At 38.0% G+C, this 18,360-nt stretch overlaps 1 protein-coding gene across 5 annotated transcripts in view; it reads right to left on the minus strand.

Moving 5' to 3' along the window:
- The window catches only part of unc-13, a 762,035-nt gene that overhangs the window by 208,621 nt on the left and 535,054 nt on the right, over positions 1–18,360 (minus strand). For all 5 annotated transcript variants that reach the window (XM_069816083.1, XM_069816079.1, XM_069816080.1 and 2 more), the window contains exons 2-3: positions 11,454–17,447; positions 6,847–6,890 (exon numbers count right to left, since the gene is read on the minus strand). In XM_069816083.1, coding sequence (XP_069672184.1) covers positions 6,847–6,890; positions 11,454–17,015 — 5,606 coding nt within the window. In that variant the 5' untranslated portion in view covers positions 17,016–17,447. The remainder of the gene's footprint in view (positions 1–6,846; positions 6,891–11,453; positions 17,448–18,360) is intronic.

An 18,360-nucleotide genomic window follows, 5' to 3' on the forward strand; every position in this document is an offset into this window, starting at 1 on the left:
TAATAGAGATCTTACTTTGGACAATTGAGTAAATACCAGAATAGCGTATGACAGCGGAAGTCGCAACTATTTTCTTTGACTTACTACATGAGAAGGTATGACGGGAGACTTTGGGTCTGAGAGACCGTTGAAAAGATAGTGATACCAACTTTCTGTAGTCTTGTGAACAGTAGAAACTGTGGAGGAAGACAAGATGAAATAGTACAATGTTATTTTGTTATGATTTAAAGCAAAATGGAGCATATGCGGAGACTAAGAGGAAGGCAAAATAATAGGAAAGCCTGTAGAATGCTGGATTTGCAGTAAAAGACTTGCCCTTGAGCATGAATGAATGATATCTATCTAGAGCAAGCTTGCAGAACTTGGCAAAAATTGTGGCGTTACGTCACTCACCCCTTCCTTCCAGCCTCGCGTCACTGACTTTGTAGGGGATGGGATTTGTATTCAGTGTCTGTCTTACGTGATTGCGTACGGGCCACAGATACGTCATTCAACGCCGGTGGACTGTAGACGGGGAACCAACGCTTTCCCCATGCTTTCCACCCCTCTCTCGCCAGTTCTGTATCCATGATCTAGAGAAACTGAGTTTTGAGAAGTAACTTTTAAAGAATGTATTCAATGTAAGAGGAAGAAGGAAATCAGAATACCTGCTCAAAATGAATGTCTCCACCAACAGTGTTGTGAACTATGGCTTTTATGAAGATGCTTAGAATATTTTAAATATTGTTGACTCGTAGGTGTTAAAGTACAGATGTTACAACCCTTTAAGTAGATATCTAAATGTTAATATTCTCTTGCGAGAAACTAAGACTCCACAGACCACTTATTCCTATCTTACAAGAACTTTTTGTTTAATGTCACCTAAATACTAATACATTATTTAACTGTTATTATGAATCACTAAGTACAAGTACAAGTACAAGTACAAGCATATTCTTATTACAAAAAAGAGCCATTAGAATAATAGTTGGAGCAAAGGCTAGAGAATCATGTAGATTATTTTTAAAAAAATTAGAGATTCTAACCTTAACAAATCAATACATATACTCTACAATAAATTTCCTCTTATGTAATATTGAAAATTTTCCAACTAATTCAGCCATACATAGTATAAATACCCGCAGAAGGAATGATTTTCATACGCCATCATCAAATTTATCATGCTTTCAAAGGGCAGTACGTTACATAGCGATAAAAATGTTCAATAGTCTTCCTGAAGACATTAAGAATCATAGCCAAAACCCTGCATTATTTAAGACAAAACTAAAAAATTACTTAATATCTCACACTTTCTATTCTGTAGATGAATTCTTGACATTTCACAGTACTGTGTAAATATTATAATGCTATTAAATGGTAAACATATTACATTGTATAAAATATTATTGTTATTAAGGTATTAATTCTGTACATATGTCATATTTGCATTTTATATGTATTGCATTTTATTGTTAAACGTAAGAATTGGACATGTTCTTTATTCTATGCTATAAAGCAAATGTAAGAATATTATGGAACAAATAAATCTATCTGTCTGTCTGTCTGTCTGTCTGTCTGTCTGTCTATCTATCTATCTACAATAATGCTTCAATGTGGGTACATCAACAGTTCATAAAGGCGGAGGAAAACGGCGGAATCTTTCGTTTTTATCTTACATTGCGATAGAAAGGAAATTGGTAGTATTAAGGTATAGAGTATCTCGTGTCCGTTTACATACTGTTACTTTTTGATTCTCTTGAAGCTCATATTTTCAGGAAGACTTACATTACTGCAAATTGCCCTTACTTTACTAGAACCTCTCATTATTCTCAACATCCCTGCCTGATACCGGAATATTTCATAGTATATCTGTGGATCAGGTGCTTCAGTCGAGTAAAGTGGAGTGAAATTCAATGTATTCTTACAAGGATTGTGGGAATATTTCGATGTTACAAAGTGGCGTACTGAAGTTGCAGGGAAAGCTTCGTGTTCAAACTTCTTGAATTGAAGATATCGTGTTCAAACACGGTTACGTTTGTAATGAAAAACTTTAGTAATTTCGTCTCAGTACAGACATTTCTACTTACAGCTTTAAATAGTTCTGCTAAAAAGTTTTTACGGAGAGACACTGACGATCTTTTCGGTGTAATATCTGACAGTTTAATTAACAATTCTGTTAACATTACATGAAATTCATTTTGTGGTTGATCTTAAACTAGTAGATTCTACTTAAAGATGTAGACATTATTTATTCGTATCTATTAAACTTATAATATAGCCTAAAGGCTTTATATGTATAGACTGGAAACGGCCCACGACAATATTATCCCAAAAAGTATCCTTTATTCATTATATTTCAACTAAATGAAATTGGAAATTAGGAATAGCACTACTCCTATTTACAAAATAACAGAAATAACTGCAGTAACTATTACTCGACCGAGGCGAGTGGAGATGCGGGTGTAATGTGAACCATCTCGATGCGGTATTACGAACGCAGAAGCAGTAGGGCCACGGCTCCGGGCTGCAGGACTCCACTGGCCTTGGTCGAGTAATAACAAGGGTTCAGCATATTTAATAACAACGACACAAATTATATTAAAATATAATACAACTGATCAGTCCAATTAATTTAAGATAATGTCCAAGAAGTTTAACGTATATACAGAAAAGATTGCTGCTGTAGGCACTGTAAGTTCTCTTTAATGCAAATTTAAAGAAAGTGAAAAGAACACAGTTACATTTTAAGTGAAAGATTAATTGACTATTCAAAGCATTTGACAAGATAAACGAAAATATCGTTTGAACTATTTTACTTGAAACTATCTTCTTTAATATTTTAATTAAACTTACACAAAGCTCGTATGTAAAAACGGCAATAATACTTCACAGTAACGAAAAACAAAGACCGTCACCAACGCACGTAAGTTTAGGTGTAAACCTTGCATTATTTAATATTGAGAAGGAAAGTATCGTTTGAAAATTTTATTGTTGAAAGAAATAACATCGTGTATCTGTAGGATACAGTACGTGCAATTAAATATAAAGATCTTTTTAATAATAGAGTTGTTATTGTAACAATATACAAATAAATATATAAGAACGCATAAACTTAATGCCTATAATAAACAAACGTTTGAGTATTTAAAGACTATGAAACGGTAAGAAAAAAATAATGCCGATAAAATAACAGAACATGTGCACAATTTTAATCGTCTTGGATTTAAATTAAATCTGATGGAGAATAGGCAATTGTATAAAATTACTCGTAATTCCATGTAGTTTTCGACAGAATAAAGGGAAATTACAAAATAAATTTTTAACTGAATATTTTCTAAATTTTATATAAATATTTTCTTTATAAATGTAAATGCTGAACACTGGTAGATTTACCACACTTTGTTTAATTTGTGTACTTATTTAGCAATTTTTTCAATTTTTCACGAAATTGAATTTGGTGATAGTTACACGAATTTAGTCGTAAGAATATAATTTTCATGATGTTTCATAAAAGAGCTAACATTTTCTTCGTGATATATGATGTGAAAGTTTGAAGCAATTTATATTGTTAATATTAATGCTTCATTATCATAAATCTTATCACAGGAATCAGAATATAATGCTGGCAGGAAATCATGTCAAATAAAACAGACTTTGCGTTATACCGGGGAAATACATTTCTTCGTTATCTCAATCAAACTTTATTGCTTTTAATAAACAAATATGTATACTTGCTATAATGGGAATAATCACTGTAATTATATGTAGTCCTGAGTAATCTAGGTGACTTATTATCTCTAGTTTGCAATTCGCGAATATAGGATTGTGCTGCCACCTAGAAATATTTGCGACCCGTGTACAGTATAAGTACGTTAATATACAGTTACGCTTGCTCCTTATAACTAGGTATCGCGTTTCTATGAACATATTTTTTCTTGATCTCTGTATTCATGTTTAATTAAGTTTATGCTCGACCATGCCGAAATGTAGTAATTATACACCTGGTAGCAGACCTTTAATGCATGTCATTAAAGTACACCTACTCATTAAAGGTCAGGTCTTTCAGCCAATGACGACTCAGGTTACAACTGTTCAGCCAATGTCAGGTCAGCTTTCTACCTTTATAAAACCGCAAGTATCGATTATTCTCGGATATGCAATCGAAAGGGAATTAGCGAAAAGTCACGGAGGCTGGAAATCCAATACTGTCGCAGAAGGTTATGTTCTGTTACTATAATAATTGGCGTTAATTGTAAATAATATTAAAATAAATTCAATTTGTCATCTCGTTTTTCAATGTCTAATTTAATTTCAATTTTATCTCTGTAGGTTCTTATGGCCTAGCAAGGTCAATGTGAACATCTGTTCCTCGGAAAAAATCAATACTTTCGCATCTGCCAACATCTCACAACATAACTGGTCAAGGTCAGATACAAAGAAAATTAATAATATCAAGTTAGAAATATGGTCGAGCATAAAAAGTCGTATGAAACTCGCCTATAATGGTAATTAAGAAGCTCGTATGAAAATTATGAAACTCGCTTGCGCTTGTTTCATAATTATCCATACTCGCTTCTTAATTACCTTCATTATAGGCTCGTTGCATAATGTACTATTATGAACCCTTCTAGATAATGCTGAACACCACACTCAAACACAGACAACGTAACGAAGACATAAGGAGACAAACACATTTCAAAGACGCAGCAGAAACGGCCGACAAGCTGAAAAAGAAATGGGCAGGACACGTGATGCGACTCAACGAGAACCGGTGGACATACATCCTTACGACATGCGACCCAAGGATTGACAAACGCAACGCTGGAAGACAGAAGACAAAGTGGGCAGCCGAACTTAGATCAAGATTCGGCCATCTATGGTCAAGAACAGAGAAAGACAGACAACAATGGAAACTCATCACAAAGTGACTTGCAACCCAAACAGTGACTAGTGAACAGTGGACCCTTCAGTGTTAACCCAGATAGCATCCCAAACTATTACATTACAAAAGTGACCATCATTCCCGGAGTGGCTATCCGGGAACTGCTTGACAAGCCACCCTGCATAGTCAGGACGCCCTTGCCCTTCACGGGATTTCGTGGCTAATTCTTTTTCTTCTAGGTTTTATAATAAAGATAATATAGTTTATATTGATTATCTATAATAAGTATATTTGTATTAATTTATGTAAGATTTGATCATATTTTAAAACAGACAATTTTCTCTCTGATTTTAGGACTTTTAAAAATAATAAGAATTTAAATAAAGTATAAAGTAGCAGACAATATAGAATAGCAACAGGTTTCGGACATTTTTATATATCCAGATATCTTTGCGAAACATTATGCAAGTAAGTCGTTATAGACCAGCTGAAGTTATTGATGGTGGTTTCTCATGCTTGTGAATAAATCAAGTCTTTTCGCTTGACTCAGAAATGTCTTTAAATGCAATAACAGGTGGAAAGATACTAAGAAGCTCCCTGTGTGATATGCCGTGCTAGCTCATTTGTCTTCCATCCAGACTGCCCGGTTTTGATCCTCGGCTGGATCATGATCTAATTTGTAGTGGACAAAGCTGACATTGCAGAGGGCTTGTCTGGGGTACTTCTGTTTCTCTCTATCATTCCACCAACACTCTCCACCTCAGCCCTCATTTAATTTATCATCTGCAATAGTAAAAATAGGTTGGTGTGAAGTCCTGGGGGGGGAGTACGAGTTTCCGATCATGATATAGGAACGGGCTGGGGCTCCGGGCCCCTGTGCTTGTACTATTCGTGTACGGATGTCAGGGGCCGAGGCAGGGTTGCCCACCTGTCAATATCAGATTCACGATATCCGGTCCACGTGTATATGTATATGTATACAGGGTGATTCACCAGGATTTACCGTCACTTACGGAGCTTATTTCCGAAGACATTCTGAGCAAAAAGTGTCATATAAACATTTGACCTAATCTCAATATTTTCAAAGCTACACGGCAAATCCTCGTGAATCAGCCTATATATAGGAACTCACATAGTCTTATAATTTACACGACCATTTAGATCCCTTTCTTGTGATTTTGAACCACCTAAAGTATTTTGTTCTTTTGTTAATGACACTTCGCCTACTTTGTGGTTTTAGCCATTTATAATGATTCTGGAGAGCCGATCACCCTTCTCGTGCTTTTGTTCACCTGAAGACGAAGATAGATGCAAACTTTGAAACTCAGTGTACAGCTCATGCATTTTGTCAAGACACTCGCGATGCGCAGTAGGGGAACAACGTTTCTGTGCAGGGAGTAGGAGTAGAAGGGAAGGTCGGGCGTAGACTCATCCGATCTCGTGCGCAGCTCTGTAGGAAGAGTGGGGGAGTATCTGGACATAATGCATGAGCTTTACTTTCATATACTTTGTAAGCAACAGGAAAAAATCTAGTTATACATCTTTTAGGTATAATCTTCAATTTTATAGAGAAACTAATCTGCACAAGTTAGTTTATTTTCTATCCTACTTTCAAAATTCATTGTTCTTTTGAAGTTGTATAACATACCTGTAACAGGCCGCTGTCAGTCGTCCAAGGAAGATATAGAAAGGCTACGAATTAAAGAGGCTCTAAACTTAAATTAACAATATCAAACTCAGCAACATATTTGAAAAAATGCTAATAAGAAAACTGTTTAGAACATTTTATGATCAGTAAATTGAAGAAAAAAAAGTTGTGTAGTTACGAAAAGATTGTCACATAGTTCGGGGAGTATCCAGGAAATTCCTCGACTAAGAAAATCAACTGAGTTTTTCTCTTATGCCATCTCCAGCAGTGACAGTCAGATTAGTTTTCTGAAGCGAGGATTTCCCTAGATATTTGATTAAAAATTCGCTTAACTTACCCGTTCGCACGACCTCCACTGTCGCCTCCTGCGCCTGCGCCATTCTAAAAAAGAAACAGAAAGAAATAATAAATTAATAAAAATCTATTTATATATTAATATAAAATACAGGGTTTCAATAATTAACATAATAACAAATGTATAACAAAACAATATTAAGCATAACAGTAATACAATTATTATATAATATACTGTAATACCAAATACAAATGTAAAATATCAAATACAAAATTATAGAAAAGTCAGGAACTTAAAATTATTACTTAGACGGCAAGCTGTGTTTTGTTTTTCAGGCCATTTCATAACAGATAATACATAGATTAATGGCTTGGAATTATTTAGGCCAAATATAACAGAACAAATTGAATAGTGCCTGACTTTCCCACCAGTCCTTACATTAACAATTTTAATAGTTCGTGCTGCAATGTCTTGTCATATATATCGTGATTACAAATATACATATAAATAAAATGCGCCAAACAAGTACAAGTTACACATTTAACAACGATAACAACAGATATTGATATGTATGCGACACAAACATACCACAGTTTGTGTCAAGTTATATAAGTATACAAGCTACACAGAAGACAACTTATCAAACGCACAGAAATCTACAACAGTTTAAAATACATTCAATTATATTGTTTGTAAATTCCAATATTTGTCTCAAGTTGTATAAAACAATCCTTGTTGGAATATATTAGGAAGACTTGAGTTGGATATTGAAGGTATTTCTTTTAATTTTATCGTAATTAAAAAGATTAATTAAAGCTTTCTATATTTGAAATAGTAATAAAATTATATATCTCTAAATAAACATTTAGCAATCATTAATCGCCCTGAAAATAAAGAATACCTTCGGATAAATCTTGTTTTATAACTTGTTTGGTATTTCATTGCAAATATTGAAGGGAGGAACTTTTGCTTTGTCTTATTTAAGCGGGGTCGCCCATGTAGAGTACAGTGTTGCCCAGCTGAAAGTATATTGTATACAGTATGCTGATACCCTACAGTCTAATTGTAGATGAAGCGAATTCTTTGTGCTGAGTGTAGACCTTTCAAGATTATTAAAATACTGTACATGTTATTACCCATGAACGCTGAAAATTGTAATTCTTAATATTTATTTTTCAGAGTTATTGCAGTAATTGTTTCATTTTACAATGAACGGAAAATTTTCCCTTACTTCGACATTTCGCAGTTCGTAGCGCTCCCAACGCAATTAACAATTCTATACCAGACAAGTTATTCAGTAATATATATGACATCGAAAGTGAAATTGGACCCGAACTGTGAAGAAATATTTGTAATTTTTGTAGTTGTGGAATAATATTACATTTTTCTCACCGAGCTTAATTATTGAAAAAAAACTTATTGTAATATGTCATAAATATTTATTCCATTATGAAAATTAAAATATTTCAGAAGTGTAATATATTATTTTAATTGCGATAAGTGAACCTCTGTGAATATGTATAATAGGTTCGGGTACCTGATTTCAGATGAAATGCACTAAATACAGTAATTATATTCAACAAAATTTCAGCGGCTAATAGGAAGACTAGAAAGTAATTGACGGGAAGGTTCTACTTTTCCAAGGAGCACTCTACTGGCATAGACGACTAAAGTACAGAGTTTAGTGTTCTGTACTACAACATCCACAACATCACTACAAAGATTTCTATCGTTCATTGAGGTGGGAATTATAATAGCGAATGAAATACGAGTTATATAATCTCAACTGAGAGACCTACATTGAAATTCAATACACTAGCAAAATTTGTAACGCTTTTATTACTGGAGTTTCTGAGCAAAGCAGCTCTGCAGTCCTTTTCGAAAAATGAAATGTATAATAATTTTTCTACTCATACACGTCCAACAAGAAGCTTCATAACATGATTCTGAGCTTCTCTGACGTTCTTGAATAATCCTTTGCAAGGTAATGTAAGCCCCTTGAAGTGGAATTTAATTATACTCCAAGCAAAAATTACCTATCTAAAACAATCTCATAAAATTCATTAATACATTAATCTAAAATATTTCCTCTTAAATGCATTAAGTTATAAAGAAATGTAGCCTACTCTTCTCTTCTTTTTTTTTTTCTTAGAAAATGAACTTCGTTAAGAAGATTAGCAAGAAACGTTGTAAGTAGTTTCAAAAGTTATTTAATCTTTCTTAATAGATTTTGTTAAGTTATTTTTAATTAGAAGGCTCGATTGTATTCATCAGAGACACAAGACAAAGACAAGAATAGCTGAGCTTTTCTTATCATGCAGCCAAATATCTCTTTCTTTTTTCTCAACACTAGTCGTGAAAGAACACTAATCTGAGAACAATGGCAATTATCATAAAATAACTAACTTTAGAATATGATAGAATGTCACATCTTCAACTTACTTAAGAAATACACTGATATACAATATAATTTATATTTTTTAACAATCCCAAATGTATGTTCAGAACATGTTAGCGTTCCAACATATCTTTTTCTTCGTTCATAAGTGTACATTTTCAATTAGAAGTCCAAGTTATTATGAACGATATCCTCCAAATAAGATATAGCGAATATCATATCTGACATTAATTAAGAGCAGGAAATATTCATGCCAAAGAACTTATTAATTAACGTGTTCTAGTGTGAAAATTAAACTACATTAGCATGAATTACTACTAACACTGTATGATAAGATGCAGAATAGCAACCTTGTATTTCGCTTACACTACAGACACATCACTAATTAACGACCGAACTATCTCACAATTTCAATACTGATACATTTCGTTTATTGCTTCATATGTTGTACTGCTTGTATTAATTTTCGCACGACTATTTCAATATCTGATTATACAGGAAGTTGTAGCACACTACTACGTATTTCTGTAGGTATACTGATATCTGATATGAATAAATACGCATTTTATGTTTAGAATTGGCATGGAGATATATTTTTGTAGGAAATGTGCGTTAAATTGTAAATAAATATAAATAAGAGGTTTTTTTTTATTAAAATATGAAATTCCCACACGTATATCACAATTTAAGTTTATAGATATGATATACGCGTACCGTAACTTCAGTAACGATAAATTTTGTTAATGCATCATATGCAACTCTTTCCATCAATGTAACTCGGTAGTAAATATCAAGAGAGACTATTTGTTTGCACTGCACAGATTCAGTGATCATGAATCACAGCTGGACACAAACACAGTCTCATAAACCTTGTCGTGCTCAGAAATATCTTGAATGGCTAAGCTTGAGAGTAATAATCGACCGGGAGACGGGACGTGTTTTTACTGAATTCTGATTAAATAAATTTCTACTCTACTTACACATAATTTACAACAATTCTTTACACTTCGTGACTCTGACAATCATGACAATTCAGGATGGCTGAATTTGATATGTAAATCGTCTTTAATTGAAAATATTTTCGTATACGATTCGTATACGTTGGAAGGAAAACAAAGCATTATGCAACAGCCAACGAATTATTCTGTCACAATTTTATCATCATCCAATTCCACTTCATTCTATAAACTAACTAGGCCTACTAACTGTGTAGAGAAAAATCACTCTATGTACATAATTTCCTTCAACATTCCTGATCTCAATCACCTATTCTATTTGTAATATTATTATTTTACGTCTTATTGGCTAGAGAATATAAATGTCAAGTATAAATATTGAAAATGTATATGTAAATACATTGTACAAATTACGGGAAGAATATGGTTTTTGTTCATTGCCTCTACTTTGCAAATACAATATTTCTACGTGATTCTACTGTTCTACTAATACCATCAATCGTGCTTTATACCTTTCGCCCATGCAGTCAGTGATATATCGGTCTTACCTACATAAGTTTAAATTGAAATCTATCCGGTCGACATTTTTCAATTGAAATTTAAATTTTAGGAAATAATGCAATTCTGAGCATGTCTCAGTATTTTCTGAAAATTCTATTAATCTAGAAGCTTAGCCGTTATCTTAGTTTCCTAACCTCATGCTATTCCTGAGATTATTTACACCGAGTTACAAACTCAGTACAGTAATTTAAAACGCATTTGCAAGTTTCTTTTCTGCATTGCGACAATATATTATTTTTATTACTGTATAGGATTTAATAGACAATAGAATAAATAGCACTGAATACGTTCGATATTTTGACAACTGTCCCTTCCTCAAATGCAAAACTTAAAGTATTTACATTTCAAAGGAGCCTGTGAACAGTGTGAACAATAAGCGTTATCTACCCTGAGCTAGCCTATTTGTGGCTTTCGTTACTTTATGTGTGCCCTCTAACATTGGTATAACATTACACAGATTGTGCAAATTAATATTATTTTGTAAGAAAATTCACAATGTAGCAAAAATTCAGTTTAAAGCGGAACTGTAGTAATATTGGGCCCAGTAAAGCATTCTTAATTAATGCCTATGAAGATATTCATGTGGGAAAAGGTCTCTAAATCCGTAAGTAACTTATACGAAATTACACATTTAAACATGCACAAGAAATAACAAGGGAGCCAAATACACCCATGTTAACAATGTCATTTTACATACGCTGGTTTTCTGTTAATCTCAACACAGCTAGACGTACCGTGGCCGTATTGGACTTTGCCTCGGCTGCCGCTGTAGCTGTGGCCGCCTCCTGAATCTTCTCCTCTGCTTTCCTCTCCTTCAGTGCCTTCAGAAGCTTCCATTTGCTGCCCATCGGCCCGCTGTCCTTCGAAGCGGCATCTTCCTTCGTCGTGCTGCTGCTGTCAGTGTCTATCTTCAGCTTCGGAACAGACGGCGTGGAGCTCTCGGCTCCCTCTCTGAAGTCACTACCCATTTCCCCCTCGCCTTCACCTTCACCCTCCCCTTCCCATACGTCACTAGCAGGTACGCTGACGGAACCTTCTCGCACCGTTGCCGTTTCTTCAGAATCCCAGCCGTCACTAACTGGAATGCTCATCGAGACCTCACTTGGAGGAACACTCACTGACCCCTCCCTGCTGAGAGAGTCTGAGCCCTGGAATTGCTTCTCTCCTTGACGTAGAGTTGAGGCGCTAGAACTTCTCAAAGATCTCGCCAACTCTGCTTCCATTGCGGCTTCTTCTTCCTCATCCACTTCCATTTCATCCATGCTCTGATGTGGACTATCGGGGCCGCTGGTTTCACCAGATGACGATTCATCATCGTCTCTAAGTCTCATTACACTTTTTTTCTTCGGTTCTTCAGTTTCTATCACTTGCTGTGATTCCTCAGAAATGATGGCCTCAGGTTCAGGTTCTTCAACTCTAGTTTCGCCTCTAGCTTCTTCCCAACCCGTCATAGATCCTTCTGATCTTGCGCGCACTTGGCGATTGTAATCCTCTTCATCCAGCACACCTTCTCGAGTTTTCGCTTTCAGTCGCAGTTCTTGGAGAACGAATGACATTTGTTCTTTCACGTCTTCATCTGGTTCAAAAGTTTCGGATTTCTCTTCTTGAGTGGGCTCAGCATCCTGCTGTCTTTCCATTTCTTCCAATTTCCGAAGTTCGTAACAGTACCACTCGTCCTCGCTGTCTATGCTGTCCTCAGTGCTCTGCCTTCTGGAAGACACTCTCGATGTGCTTCGCCACGAGTGAGTACTTCGACTGTCTTCGTCAGCTTCTCCACGAGATCCGCTCCAAGGAATCTCAAGGCTCTGCTGGTGTCGAGTCACAAGATGCCTGCCACTGGCGTAACTGCGCATACTGGAAACAGACGGACTAGCTTCTATGGTTGGATGTTCTTCTGTTCTGGATGGTGGCTGCAATATACTGCTGTCAGGTGGTTCCTCTATACTTGTTTCCAATGCCGGCTCGTCATATATACATTCCTCAACTTCTTGTTCATCTTTTGTTATGAGAGCTGGGATCTGTTCATTAGATTTAGCGGCAGACGCATCTTCTTGCACCGTCTGATCATCAACAGATACGGTGGAAGATTGTCGCTGACGATATTTTCCAAGAGCACGAGAGACAGCAAATTCTCTAGAAGCTCCCCCTAATGCAACAGGAGGGAATTGAAGTCTTTCGCTACCAGGTGTATCTTCAGTTGTCGTTACAACTTGTGTCGCTGCTCTCTTTACTTCGCCTACAGTAGGAAACAAATTGGAAGTATCACTTTCTAAAGGTTTCATTTCTTGAGGCTCGGTGTCATAAGGCAGTTCATTAACTTGTTCCATATCGGAATCTCTCCTGGGACCCATTCTAGTATTGGATATTATCTGCTGCTGCTGTTGTTGTTGTTGCTGTTGCTGCTGCTGCTGCTGATGCTGCTGCTGCTGATGTTGCTGCTGCTGATGTTGCTGCTGCTGTAAACTGTGTTGTCGTGGCATGCCATGAGCTACTTTTGCAAATACCCCTGTGTCGGATGGAACGTCTGAGAACACACTATCCTCGCTATCTTCTGAGAATCCACTCTGACGACCACTCCATTCTGTTTCTGATTGTTCCGGATCCGATAATGACTGAGTATGGTGACTGCGACGTTTAGCTTTTTGCAATATTCCGGACATTGTAGATGCCAATGGATTTTTCTTTTTCTTCCGTGGCAAAGTACTTATAGAATGTTGGCCTTTTCCTCTTGGAGTAGTGAAACCTCTCCCATGTTCCTTCGATAGAACAAGATCCTCACGTCGAACACCGGCCGGTAATGAATGGGAACGGTGACGTTTGCTGAGGTGCAGTCCAGGTAACCAACTGCTGACGGAACTCATCGCTGATTTTAATTTTCCTTTCTTGCTTACCTTCTCGTCCTGCGGGAAGTTACTGTCTTTTATATCAGCAGCAATGGAGATATATCCCGACTGAGAGACAATCACACCACTGGGATCGTAGTACTGACCATCGTGTAGTTGCTGATCAGGAATATTCCTTTTCCTTAAATCAAGTTCCAGGTACTGCATGTCGGGACGCTGCCCCCAGGAGTATTCTCGAGGGTAGCTTTCATCTTGCTCACCAACTCTCTCTTTCCCTGGAGGCTGACCATAGTGTTGTTGAGGATGTTGTGGATATCGCCTTGGATCTATGTACTGGGGCGGCATGAAACCACATTCACCTGCAGGAACGACAGTATTGTCCATTGACCTAAGAGAGGTTGATGTGTGATCATGTTTCATTTGACTGGCAGCTACGGCGTCCATATGAACCTGCGGACTGTTCATCCACGCGGGACCGTGATTGTATTCTGGCCGTGGCTGATTTCCGGACGGTGTCGACTCATAACGAGTACTGGTAGGATAGTAAGATAACGCATCTGTTATATTTCCCGTAGGGAACATTGTGCGATACATGGCCGTTTTGTAACCTTCTAAATTTGCAACACCGGTGCCGCCTGGAGGAGCAGATCCAGTAGAATGTACTCTGGATAGATTCTTCTTACTTGAGTGAGAACTTGAAGAGGCACAAGTTGTAGGATAATTTCCAACGGAATGACTCCGTGATGTAACGCGTTCCGGTTCAACCTGATATCGGTAAGTTTGGGCTATGTGTTGTTCGTTGTTGCTGCATGGCTCAACCAAATCTGGATAACCGGATGCCGATGATTTAGGAGCGTAACTTGACGTGCCGCTCGTGTACACGGACGTGAACGATTGCTGTCTATTGCTGCCGGCGACGGAATATATAGCAGGTTGTTCACTACGATATAGGAATTCTCCATATGGCGTTACAGATGTTGTTGCGGAAGTGGTAATTGCGCTTGTACTGGGCGATTTTGGGACGCGATGGGTACGCCCCCTTGGACTGATACTTATTTCAGAACTTGGCACAGGGGAAGGTAATAGGTTTCCAGTGTCGCCAGCAATGGATGGCGTACTACTTCCCAGGCTTGTTGGTGACTTGACACTTGTGAATGCTGATGGGTGATGATGACCAGTTGCTATTAAGGAATTAGCAAGAGCTGGCGGGAGAGGAGGGAGTGGCGAATGAGGTGCATTGTAGATATAGGGTTCAGAGGTAGCAACGGCATTATATGTGCGAGATTCTTGTGGCGAAATGGACGACGAAGAGGACAAATGCATTTGAGGAGCCATAGGTGATGTCGCAAGTTGTTGCTGATGACCACGTCCTAATAGAGAGTCAGAAGCATATGATGAAGATGTTGGTGTCTTGTTGGTACTACTAATAACACTCTTAGGTGAGCCTGGCGATTTCTCGACGCTAGACCAACCGCTCATGGAAGAAAGACCAGAATCAGATTTAGCCGTTCCAATATTGACGGATGTAGACTTAACTATATTCTTTGGAGACAGTCTTGGAGATTTGGGGGAATGAGGAGTGCGAGGACTTAAACGTCCTTGCTGTTCAGTCGACGGAGAAGTAATTGACGTAGTACTTGTAGCCGATGCACCAAGAAGTGCAGATGGACTAGAAGCAAGTGTTACACCAGCCCCGGGTTCCGCGGCGGGCATAAGAAAGGCATCTCCACTATCACGAGGTGCGGGTGGCGGCGGACTCGTAGGAGAAGGAGAAGGCGGCGTTCGACTCTCTGTTAAATCCAAATCTAACCTACCACCGCCACCACCACCAATGTAACCATCTTGTCGCGTTCGAATGCTGGAACCGGAAAGTGCTGGCGGTGAGCTCAGATTCTGATTCGCTGCCGATACAAACGAGCCGGGCGTTGTTTGAGAATACGATCCACCCACCATACTTTGAAATACTTGTGCATCCGTGTATTCTGGAGCATAAGGACTTAAGTCGTAACGATCTGTGAGCGGTTTGGGGGATGTCGCCAATCCGCAGGAAGAGGAAGTGATATCAGCTTGTAATAAGTTGGAGGAATTATAGCCCAGCCTGCTGGGTGTCTGTGATGACAACATTCCAGAAGTAGCCATAGAATTGGAGGACTCAAGAAGAACCCGATGTCTTGGAGATGTTGTTGGCGATACATTTGATCTAAAACCAGATAAAGCGGATGCTACTTCGGAATCTGTAGTAGCGCCTCCACTGTCTGTGGAGAGTCGTGAACTAGGCCGAGACTTACTACCGCTACTGAGGCCGCTTGGTAGAGTCGTTGTACCTGCCAGCAATATCAACTCAGAAAGACCACGTGCTGAATTCGAGAAACTCCAGTTCTCTAATTCAGATTCCGCATATATCTGCCTCAATTGCTCATCTATAACACTTGTGTCATCCGTAAGTGCTCTCGTAGTTGTAGATTCGCTTTCTCTCGACTCCTTTTGGTATTGGTGTTTTGGTGATTCTAACAAACGATCTTGAAGTTCTTTTAAGTTCTGAGAGTCCTTTTGAAGTTTTGTGGTAAGTCTGTCGAGTTCCTGAAGTTTCTCTAGTGCCACCTGATCTATTACACTCAGTCTCGTCAGTTGAGCGAGATCTTGCTCATTAACACACGGCGAGTTACCTCTATAGTCCTTGTAGTCTAGTGCACTAAATACCTCCTGCGTCTCCTCGCCTTGTTCCACTCTATCAAGTCCCTCTCTCGGTTCCTCCTTGTTCGTACTCTCTTCTACGTCTTCAGCTTCTTCCCAGATCATTCCTAGCTGAGAGGAAGACACAACTGGAGCCACAGTAGACTCAGAACCGCCTAAATCATCACGATACGCGTTGTTCAGACTGCGGTAAAAGGCTTCGTCTGGCATGCGTATCATTTCTCCCATCCCCATTTCTAGTTGTAACTCAGAAATGATGGCGGCAGCACTGGAAGATGACCCCGTGATATCAGAACTCGAAACTTCTCCAACAACGTCGCGTCCTGCCACCGTGGCTGCTGCGGCATCTTCCATTAAGTCTTTGATGGTACGTTGCAGTTCGTCATCGGCTGTTTCTGTCGCTGCCAACGTGCTTTCCGACGCTGCTGCAACAGCCGTGCGCTCCTCTGTTGATCCCTCCGCTGTCCCCATGACGGTGTAGAATTCGAGCAGTTGTGCGATTACACTCTGTTGTTCATAGAGTAATATCTCCAACTTCTCTAGTCGCTCCCACATCTTGATGTATTCTTGGGAAAGGAGATCCAGCGCCCGCCATGCATACTTCAGTTCAGTCTCTAGGATGTTCAGCCTCGTGCCCAGTCTCTCCATGTAGTCGCTGATGATCAGATCGATGCTCTGGACGTAGTTCTGCTGACCCAGCGTTGGAGACGCCGGTGATGCAGAGGTAGAGTTTGGTGGAACGCTTTTAACTGAATCCATTTTTATGATGTTAAATTTGAACTCAAAATGTAATTGTTATTTTCTACACACCGATGAACACTGAAGTGTTTAACACCGTTCCATGATAACTTCGATTGACGGGGAGCACATGAAGCAGCCACATCGAATACGGCGGTAAGGAGACTGAGCACGAAACACAGTTACACTTATTCACAACACTCACTAGCTCCAACGGTGGGAGGAGTCTGTTACGCACTACAGCTTATTCTTAATCGTTGTATTTTGGAAGAGAAAATCAGGAGGTCGTGCACGCTGATGCCGCCTGCCGCCGCGACCCATGATCCATGTTACCATCACGTGTTCAAAATCACAAACAATAACAACTGTGAGACGGAGTGAGATAGTCTTCCTTGTACTTCCACCGCCATAATTCAATGGCAAGTTGTCGTTGAAATGTTCGTTGTTGAAAACCTGAAATGAATTATGCGTTAAAATCTGCCGAGACAATTTCCTACAACACAAAAACAGGGACCAAAAAATTTACTAAATCTCATAATATAACAATGCAAAGACATATAAAGTACAGTGAATGGGGAAGAACATCAGAGCAAAGCATAATAACAGTGCATAAAAGACAAACAACAATATAAGATGAAAATACATTTTATTTGCTATAAAATTACAATCTTTACAGAAAGATTCTGTTGTTGAAAACTAATTTCAATAAATATGTGTCTTGAGAGTCCGGTACCATAATTTCTCACATTTGTACATTCTGTTTTCTTTTTGAAGGTACAAAATTATTTACAATTATGTTACTGGAATCTTCCAAGACACCAATTGCACATAAATCGATGTAAACAGAAATAAAATCGCTGGAATAAGACAGAAGAAGATGCTGCACGGTAGTGTCTCACTGGTGCGCTGTAATCGTCCTTCAGACAACCAGATTTATAATGTAGTGTTTGGAGATTTGAAGTTTAAACTTGTTTTATGATGCGTTGAGTTTTGTTGCAATAAATATATCTATATTTAATATCATCTGAAAAAGATGAACGTATTTATTATTACAGTATGCTTGTGTAAGAAATGAGATGAAGTATTCATTTATTATTTCTATGAACTACAAGTCTGTGAAATCTTTACGACTGTAACGATTATTCTAGGCTGAATGTAATTACACTCAGTCAAAATAATATTCTTAGATAAAGAATATATGAATAATGAATAATGTAGTCAGACCACAGAAAGAACTTCTTACAATACGGGATAATAAATTCATTTTAAAATACCTATAAATGTCACAACTAATTTAATCTGAATTTATAATTTCGCTGCAGGATTGTGTAACTATGCCAGTTCACGTACGATTCTGCAGGTCTTA

Source organism: Periplaneta americana, chromosome 17 (genome assembly GCF_040183065.1).
Source record: "Periplaneta americana isolate PAMFEO1 chromosome 17, P.americana_PAMFEO1_priV1, whole genome shotgun sequence".
Taxonomy (NCBI): Eukaryota; Metazoa; Arthropoda; class Insecta; order Blattodea; family Blattidae; genus Periplaneta; species Periplaneta americana.